General features: G+C 42.1%; 1 protein-coding gene across 1 annotated transcript; it reads right to left on the reverse strand.

The window, feature by feature from the left end:
- Nucleotides 1-5,413: 5,413 nt before the first annotated feature.
- On the reverse strand, nucleotides 5,414-9,775 carry ZBTB8B (zinc finger and BTB domain containing 8B). Its single transcript, XM_010079985.1, has 3 exons — nucleotides 8,824-9,775; nucleotides 6,056-6,225; nucleotides 5,414-5,731 (listed from the first exon to the last, which is right to left on the reverse strand). The coding sequence occupies exons 1-3, from the start codon at nucleotides 9,767-9,769 to the stop codon at nucleotides 5,414-5,416; spliced, it is 1,434 nt and encodes a 477-aa protein (XP_010078287.1). The 5' UTR covers nucleotides 9,770-9,775.
- Between the last annotated feature and the right edge of the window lie 14 nt (nucleotides 9,776-9,789).

Genomic DNA, 9,789 nt, shown 5'->3' on the forward strand with positions numbered 1-9,789 from the left:
GATTGCAGGCGCAGCCCAGCGGCTTCCTCCGCCTGCTCGCCCTGCACTCGGGGCTGCCCTCCTCTTCCCACACCCACATGCTGCCCGGGAGGGGATGTGGTGCCCTAGATGCTTCCTTTTCACACCTTTATGTATAGCAGAAGGCCTTGGTGACCCAAATCCTTCTTTAACAAAAACAAAAGGAGATATAACTTTTTTTTTTTTTTGTATCAGTTATCTTCTGAAAAAAACATGTCTGAAATGTGCCTGAACCTGTCACCTTCCCTCACTCGAAGTTTGGTACCTTTCCCCTTCCTCTTCTTGTCACCAGGGTCTTTCCCGTGCTCTTGACACCCCAGTTATTTCTCATAAATATTTGTTTTCCCATGGGAGCCGCTCTGCCTTAGCCTTCCCGTCCATAAACGTAAGACATTCCATCTTTAAAGAAGTTACATCCCTTTCCCCTCTATAGCACAACGGGTAAAACATCTAGAGACTCCTGAGAGTTAGAAACGTTCTCCCAGTATATCAAATACACTTATTCATATTCAATTTATATGTATTTATATTGTAACAATATTTTTCACCAGCTTAATTGCCCTTTTAATAAACATCCGTAGTTTTGTAGATTCCATCTCCTTTCAAATGCAGGCCACACTTTGTAAAATCTCTCATGAGACCCATTCTCCTTGTGGAAGACTCTGCTCTGTACCTGACCAGCTTAAATTAATCATTCTTGAACATGAAAGTGATTGGAATTTACACAGTATTTTGCACAAATCTTTTCAGTCCACTGGGCAATGGTGTTAATTATCAACTGAAAACGTTTCAATATTATGTACCTACAACTGACCAGCCTCTGCCAGCCTTGCCACATTGCCAGTCCGTAGTCATCCTCTGATCAGGGTCACCTGCAATTTCATGTCATTTATCTCGCTTTGCATTTCAGTATAACTTGTCAGTAGCTTCATCTATTCTAGGAACCCAAATTCCTAATTCTGTGCCAATAGAATTAAATCAAATACTTGTTTTCACAACCCCACAGCCCTTAGAGCCAGGCAGATGAGAGCGGGGATGACTGCTTCAGTGCCCCACGTCTTTCACGCAAAACATGGAAAAATGTGCACTAACTGTGAGATTAGGATTTATTTGATGTTTTCTGTTCTTGAACTATAAAAGAACCAGACTACATAGAATGATATAAATAGCACATACACAATTTAACAAACAGCAAAGACAATTTCAGTAACACACCACTGTAGAAAAAAATGTTACAAAAAGCACTTAAAGATTTCATCCCCACCCCTTGGAAAGGGTAAATTGTCTGCATGGTGGTGATGCACATTAGCTCTCAACTTCGGCTGCATTTGCTTTTCTCTCTTCCACCCCAATGCGTACACTCCCAGACATCTCACCATCAGGACAGGTACAGTTGCAGATCTGGCAGCTCGCAGTAAAACATCCATGCAACTTCTCTGTTGCTCATCTGCAGAAAACATCCTGTTACTAAATCTGAAGAGGTCTGCTGGGTTCGCACTGCTCCCCGGACTGTACTCTGACTTGTCAATGAACACTGCAAAGCCATCTTTTGTAAAATTATATAAAGACCCAGGATTCAGCACTTTACATTATCCCACATGGAAGTATTGATCTAAATACCTGTAGAAGCAGAACACTGGATATCGGTCCCTTCTTTCACTCCCTAGCACCCCTCTTTCTCATCAAATAATCTGCTGAACACTGGAGACTGTTTCTTCATTGCCTTTGGATATTTGGGGATGGCATTTAATGCTGCTGTACAGCACGCTGTTTTGAGAAGGATTTTTTTTTTCCGGGGGGAGGGGGGTGGTGTTTGTTTTATTTTGATTTTTGTTTGATTGGTGGTTTGTTTTTTTTTCTTTTTACTTTACTACTATCCAGGCACCTGCCTATAACCATTTAATGAAAACCAAATAAGTTGCTGTATTCAGAGGTGGTGTTTTAGTAGAAGTGCTCCGCTGACCTGCATGGCAGAGATGATGACATCCTAACCGTAACTCCAGCCCTAAAGCAGCTCTGTGTGGGCATGCACACCACACGTACAGGTATAAATGGAGCTACTGGCAAGGTTTGAACAACTTTACGCCCTTTATATTCTCATACATGTTACTGATATGCCTAGACATGTAGAAAATCTGAATTTCAAACAATCCAACAAAAGGCAAAACCAGACTGTTTTCAGTTATTTGGCTGACATGTTAAGAGAAAAAAATGCAATTTTTATGTGCATGTTAAAGGGCACTGTCAACTTCAGTTAGATCCAAAAATCTTTAATACTAACAAAAATGTTTTAATTAATTAAAAAAAGTTTTGGAATATGAATAATTCCCAGGCACTTCTGAAACAAAAATGCATAACCCTAAAATCCCAATGAAAGTGAACAGATTTCACTGTTCAGATGAAAACAGTGAAAAGACAGGGGGAGTTATTACATTTTTCATTGATTCAGGATATTCTAAATTAAAAGGTGAATGCAAGTTTTAAATATCATAGTCTGTAAAAGCAATTTTTAACAGTCTGTGAAACATCCAATATAATTCAAAATTATCTAGAAAGAATATTTGTGAGTTTTCCCCCCCTGCATTTTATTGCAGGCATTTGACAGCATTTTGCTCTAGCTAGGATCAGCGACTGCTTCCCACTTGCACAAATTTTTCTCACCCAACGTGAAAAATGAAAAGTTTTTAAAAGAGTTTTAAAAGTTCAGATTATTATAAAACTACAAAAACTGGTAAGGAAACAAACTCACTGTTAATAATATAAAACATTTTCTAAAAAAGAAAACCCAGCTGGCTGGGTTTTAAATTGACAGCATCCTTTTAATCCGTTCCTACCAGGAAAATGATTGTTGCTTGCAAAGTGTCTGGCACTGGAAATGGATATATTAATTTTTAATTCCCAGGAATTGAAATGTGAGCTTTAATCTAGACACTCTCAGGTTTACTCAGTCAACTTTTGAACAGTAAAAAAAAAAAAAAAAATCAAAACAACCCTCTCAGAGAGTTTTATTTTCTAGACAATCAAAAAGCTCCAGAGTGCTCCAAGATCCACAAATTAGTTAAATCACTTCTACAAATAAGGTTCAGTTTATAAGAATTTGTCATTTAAACTAGACTAAAGGACTTCAGTTATGAAACTGCCTTACAAAACATCCGTAAATTAAATGACCACATTTGGAAGATTTACAAGGTCTTGCACCAAGAGGTTAAATGCACTACGAATACCAGTGCAGCACATATTCCTTCAGTGAAATACAGTGCAATTATGTGCAAAAGTTCGTTAAAACGTATACTCCTAAACAAAGTCAATTACGTAGAGCTAAGACTTCAAGACACATAGCCTGCGTGGCCTTTAAAAAACTTTGAGAAAGAGATTATATTAGAAATAACTTTCCTAAAAACATTATTTTTGATTCTTCATTAAGCACCATATGAATATTTCAAAACAGCTACATCATCTTCTCAAAGCTTGTAGAGGCTGGATCTACAATGGAAGATTTCAGGAAAAACATCCAAAAACTAGGTAGAAAGCACAGCAAACAGATTTACATGAACATCGGCTCACAAGAATGTGTATCGACTACGTCCTCTTCTAAATACAAAGGTTGAAGGACTCCACTGAAAACAAAGCAGCACAACATGACAGCTAACGACAAACATCGATTTTGGTGCCCACGTTCAATCTGGAATGGGAATGGCGTACCCCCACCCACACCCCTCGCCCAGTGTTACACAGACCTGCACACAGCTCCATTCTCTACGCACGAGACACACAAGAAACAATCTAAGACCAAAGAAAGCAGGTTGACGTAAAATCGCTGAAGTTCTCTGCAGTCCTTCCTGCAGCTCTTACTACACACAGACTTTCGCAAGAGGTTAATGTTCCCTACTCTGAAATTCTTCAGTTCCAGAGTTCACTAGCCCGCACCTCAGCACAGCTCAGCCATGCGAGAAGCTAAATCTGACAGGTTACCAGCCAGAACCATACTCAGCTGATGTTCCACATCTAGTGGCCTCTACCAGTATTTACAACGAGGTGGCATTTGTCTGCTAGAATGACCAGGAATTGGGATGCCTGGTCACTAGGTATCATTTTGGATTCCTATTTACATTCTTACCCCACTTTCATTAGCAAGCCCCCTGACAAACACAGGTATAGTGACTCTATTTCGGGTGTTCTCACACACAAAGTCCTTCTTCTATCAGATAAGCAGATAAAAACCCCACAACCCTTCTGATGTTGGATGGACTCAACAAAAACAGAGCAGTAGTCCAAAGGACTAGCCCTGGTGGGGCTAGGAACAACACAGTAAAGAAGCATGAACACTCTTGTTTCACAGTATATTTCAGTTTTGCCTCTTCGTTAGGAAACAGTAGGTTGCCCATAAGCAAACTGGCTTTCTGTTGGTGGTGTGTTTTCTTCTAAAGCTTCCCAGCTTGGTTTTTGATAGCTTCTATCAGCTTGGTACTGGAAAGGTAAAAAAAAATCTCATCTCCTTTGAAAACCAACCTTTATCTATTGCAGCAAAGAACTTAATGTCCACAGTGAAATTAAAAAAAAAAAAAACAACAACAAACCAGTATTTGGTTTATGTTGTTGTGTGAATTTATCCATGAGAAGGATCACCAAAGATGAAAAGAAAGTACAGTAAAAGAGGAAAAAAAGGATTTGCATACAAAGAGATAAAAATCTCTGAGATTCCAAAAGGGTATTCAGAGCTCTTTTATATGCATAGCTCAGGTATTTGTATTGAACTGCTCCTCTGCTACATCAGCTGTGAATCTGGTGATTAATCTACCAGAATCAGAACTCCCTAGTAACCTGACAGCTTTTAAGGGCACAAGAAATGTATCTATTCTGTCTCTGCTTTCAGCAGCAGCATATTCTTGTAATCCTGGTTTGTCTGCCCAGCTTCCAGGTCAAATCCAGCCGAAGCAAACACTTCAGGTTTACAACTTAGATAATACTGTCCTACTATGGAAGGATCACAACTTAGTTTAGAAAAGTCCCACGGTAATGGATGAAAACTACATTTCTCTTAATGTAATCTTCAGAGAGAAGATGGGGCCCGTTTCAGCAGGGATTAAGGACCATGACAGCATTATTTGAAGAAACCTGTCATCAAAACAACACAGAGATGTTCCACCTGCAAAACTAGGAGGCAGAGACACCATTGGAAATTGCTCAAGTACAACCTCTGTGAACCCCAGACAGAAGACTCTTCACAGATTTCTGGTGCACAGCACTGAAAACTTGGAAGTATTAAAAATTCCAATTCTCCCTACTCTTGTATTAAAAACCAGAATAATAAAAACCAGCACAGTCTCACTAATTGGGCAAATACGCAGTTTTCCACTGTCAGGGAGACGCTAATGCTCCTGCTCTCCTCTCACCGCTACATAAGTGTTTCTCGGTCTGACAAGCTCCTGTGGATTTCCTGCTTGTCATCACCATCAGCATCATCATCATCAGCTGGATCATTTTCCTCTCCGGACTCCACATAGATGGGCCAATCGTTATCGGCATCACCCTTCTCTTGGCCCTCTGATGAGGATTCCATTAGGCTGAGGTTAATGGGCATCGAGTCCTCATGGGTGGTGGTCACGCAAGTGCAGCTGTCGCACAAGCCAAAGCGTCGTAATCCTTGAGACAGGCTGCTTGTGAACGTTCTCCTGCAACCTTTGCAGATAATCGGCTTGTTTGATCGATGCACCTGAAGTTAAAAATAAGACACGATGGTAAAAAAGGCAATCTGTTGCCTTGCTGCAGCTCTTTCTGGGGTGCTGGTTTGCAGATATTCCTAGAACACAAAAACTTCAACACTTAGGGGCTAAAGGGCAGATGATCCCATCACATTTCCTGTGACAAAGATTTGGGGCTCCTAATGAACCATATATCTGTGGCTTAAACTTCTTATTAGAAAAGTTTATCTCACATTGGCAACAATCATTTTGTCCAACATATTTTGCAAAATACGACTGGGAAATGCCAAAAACCTTTAAAAAAATTCCTGATAAATATAATATTTCAAACTTACACTTAAAGCATGACTCCGAAGGTGTTCCTGCCGGGTGAAACGTTTCCCGCACGTCTCACAGGGGTAGGGTCTCTCACCCGTGTGAGAGCGAATGTGCCGTTTTAGTATTCCTTTCTGTTTAGCCGTGTAAAAGCATTTGTGAAGCTTGATTGGCACAACTAACACATCACCTTTTGGAAAAAAAACAAAACACAGTGCATTAGATTAGGCAGTTCACCAGTGTTAGCTTCTGATCCTCCTCGCTGCAAATCTGAGTCAAGATAATTGCGCTTTCCCCTCTCTTTGTAGTCAGCTTACCTGGAATTTCAGTAGGTTGTGTGATTTCAGAAGATATTCACGCGGCTGCAGATGATCAAGTCCCTTGAAAGTCAGCCCGCCTATACTGAGATAGCTGATACCCTTAGGGAGTTGGCTCACAACAGACAAACAAGTTAATTTTATTTTAAGAAGCCATTTAATTAAGTGCCAAAAAAACTGCTTTTAGTGCAGTGGGGTCTCTGCACTCTCTCGGCAATAGAAAACCTCCTACTTTTTTTTTTTAAGGTACCATTAGTGTTAAACAGCATTAGAAACTAAATTCTTTAACACAAATTACAGGGAGAAATAGTGCAGTGTTTCCCATGTGCTTTTACAAAGTGCCTAAAGTTAGATGTGGGGAACGCACCCACAAACATGAATGCTTGTTTCTGCTGCCATTCACTTTAGCCTTTCTGTCGGTAACAAGATGAAGGACTCCAATATGTTTGCTGATTATATTTTACTTTTCCTAAAATCAAACTGTATGCACACAAGTACTATGTAATTTATGAAGCCAGATGCAAAAATAATTAAATTTGAAGATCAGGTTTTACATAAACATGGGTATTGCCAGTATCAGCCCAGCTATGAGCTCCCTTTCCAGCATAAAGGTCGAGGTGTTAAAGATTAGTTCTCCCTGTTCCAGGTACTGATTGAGGGAAGTGTTTGCATATCAAGCCTTCAGCTCTCAGTTACACCAAAGCAGGTGGGGCTCTAGAACATTCCTTGTACTGACATTTGTCCAGCCCAGTCTCAACAAAAGGAGTGTCTGGTATTAACAGGTGGCGATCAAGTGAAATTCCTCTCACCCAGTTTTGGACCTTCGCAAGGTATTGCTAATCCCTGCTGGGCATTTAGAGCTCCCTTTAAAAAAAGAAAAGCAGTTCTCAGAGCTGCCTTGCTTCCAGGCTCTGGAGAGGTGCCTGTTTACCCTCCATCAGCCGTGAAGGGGACCAGGATGACCAGCACAGAGGTGAACACTTGAAACTAAATTTATCTCAGCTGTCAGCCTGAATGTGCGAGAGCACCATTCTTTTATCAGGACTTTGCATTTCTCATTCCCGGTGTCTTGTGAAGATGCTAAGATAGCAGGACCACTAGAAGCCAAGAATACTTCCATTCTACTAAATGCTTATGATGTTCCGTTTTAGCAGAGAAGCACAACTGAATGTGAGGGGTTTTCCTCCACTCCCCTTTAAAGCATATCTACCATTAACATTTCTAATATAATCTCTGAAATCCTGATGTTCTATACACATTCTAGAAGCTTTTCCCTTGTAATGATTCATCAACAGTCTGATGATTTTGAGAGGGGGGAAAAAAGTAAGCAAAGTTTGAGTGTTAGACACTCTGGCCTTGCTACATGCCAAAAACCAAAGGCATGACCCGGTGACAGCACTCTGATAACTGCAGTCTTTTGGTGACTGTAAGACTGGATTTGTGATTTTATCAGATTCCTTAACTTAAAGCAGTGAGAGATAACGTTGAGTTTATTGGCTTTAAGATCACGCATGCATGCTTGAGCTGGAAGTGACATGAATGTAAGCTCACTATCTGGAGTGGAATATTCAGTGAGATTTCCGCTCTGCTGCCCACACCGTTATTGCATGTGTCACATCCTGAACAACGGTGGCACTTGCAGCATTTGTCAGTCACCTCCCATCCTCATAAGGCAGTCTGGATGAGGCAAGTTGTGCGCCAGCATTACTGCAAGCAGATAAAATGCCCAAATCCTTACTGTCCGCTGCAGAAGAAATGCATATGACGTGACCTTCTTCTTCTCCAGGTCCCTGACACGGCTGCCAAGAGACATTCCTGCCAGCGTGAAACATCCCAACAGGCAGTGGGCTGGGGAAAGCAGCAGAAGCTCAAAAGCAGCTGAAAAGCGAGTCTGCCTCTAAAGATAAAAGTTGTCTCATCTTTATGCAATACCACAGAGTTTAAAGCTTTCAGTGCTCTTACAGAATTTCTAGGTATCACTCAGTATTGAATAAAACTGATTTCTGCCCTTTTGCAGTTCAAAGGAACGGCAAACAGAGGAGCTGGCAGGAGCTCCAGTGCGATAAGCTACTTCTGCTCTGTCAGGTTCTACCGCAGATCCCTCTTGTGGCAGCTCATCTCATCTCTCCGATTGCTCTTTATAACACTAACATTATGAGAGGACAATTCTTTATTCACCTGCCATTCAACAAGGTCCCAAATGCGATTGTTTATTAAAGCAGCGTCACCAACACCAAGCTCCAGGATCTGTTTCAAAGAGACTGTAAAACTGTTAGAAATACTTACCTCCCAAATGCTGCACTGAATAAATGAGTACAGCTTTCTTTTGCAGTCCAGAACAATAGTTTATTTTGCTATGGCATAATATTCAGCAATAAATTCCTGAACAAGAACGAGAGTAACAAAGGAAGTCGCACAACTAAGCTGTTTCCTCCTCAATTACACAGACTATGCCCCTGGAGTCCTCTCACCTGTGTCCTCACCATACCAGTCGCTGTGAATGTCCATCATGGAACTCACGGCTACCCCTCCATCCTCTGGCCTACCCTCAAAGCCCCGGACAAAGTGATGAACCACATCATCCTTTCTCTGAGCAGAGCTGTTGCGCAACAGGGCCTCTAGGAATTGTTTCATGTGATAGTTATTGCAGGCCAAGTCCATCGCCTGCCCGCCATGCAGCCCCTCTTCCATCTGCTCGAGGGACAACGGGGTTGGGTACTGTGGCAGCCTTTCACCCACTTCCACCTCTACTTCATCCGAGTCAAACTCTACTTTGGGTTCCACCCCCTTGGGCAGCGAAGAATTAACATCGTCTGGAGAGTCGCCGCTTACAGAGTCTCTGACCACAAGCTCCAGGGGATGGCAGCTGCTGCACTCCCCGCAGGGAGGGTCTCTCTGGCAATCCGAAATCCTTTCCTTCTCCTGCAAGGAAGAGACAGAGGCGGAGCACTGGCTCTTTGAGCTGTACGAGGTGTCCTCTCTCACAGAGCTCGTGCTCCCGCTATCAGCCTGATAGAAAGCAGCTTCTCTCTCTATTTTCCTGCAAATATCTAACGATGACCTGATATATGTTTTGCAGAAGTTGACCACATCGGTCATCTGCAAATAGCTAGCCGCAGACATCACCTCAATAACATTTTCCCCACAGAGATCTAGCTTCCCGGAGTAAAGGAAGTCCAGGATGATGGAGAAGGCCTCCGAGGTGACGATGTCCAGCGAGGCAGTGCTGTGGCGGCCGCTGTCCTGGATGTAGTGAATCAGCAGAGCTCGGAAATAACCGCTGTTAGCAAACAAAATGTTTTTATGCGCTTTGAAGATCCTCCCCTCCACGATGATGCTGCAGTCGCAGAAGAAATCCCTCTTGCGCTGCTCGTTCAGCTCTCCCAGCAGCTTGGTGTAGTACGACTGCACCTCCATCGCTGCCACTGCTGGGGGCA

This window comes from Pterocles gutturalis, unplaced genomic scaffold (assembly GCF_000699245.1).
Source record: "Pterocles gutturalis isolate BGI_N339 unplaced genomic scaffold, ASM69924v1 scaffold44079, whole genome shotgun sequence".
Classification (NCBI taxonomy): Eukaryota; Metazoa; Chordata; class Aves; order Pterocliformes; family Pteroclidae; genus Pterocles; species Pterocles gutturalis.

Excerpts from the sequence above, each read along its gene's own strand:
- ZBTB8B (XM_010079985.1), bottom strand. The coding sequence starts at position 9,769 with ATGGAGGTGCAGTCGTACTACACCAAGCTGCTGGGAGAGCTGAACGAG. Across the intron at positions 6,226-8,823 it reads CTGGTATGGTGAGGACACAG|GTGATGTGTTAGTTGTGCCA; the intron begins GTGAGAGGACTC and ends TTTTTCCAAAAG. Across the intron at positions 5,732-6,055 it reads TTCGGAGTCATGCTTTAAGT|GTGCATCGATCAAACAAGCC; the intron begins GTAAGTTTGAAA and ends TTTTAACTTCAG.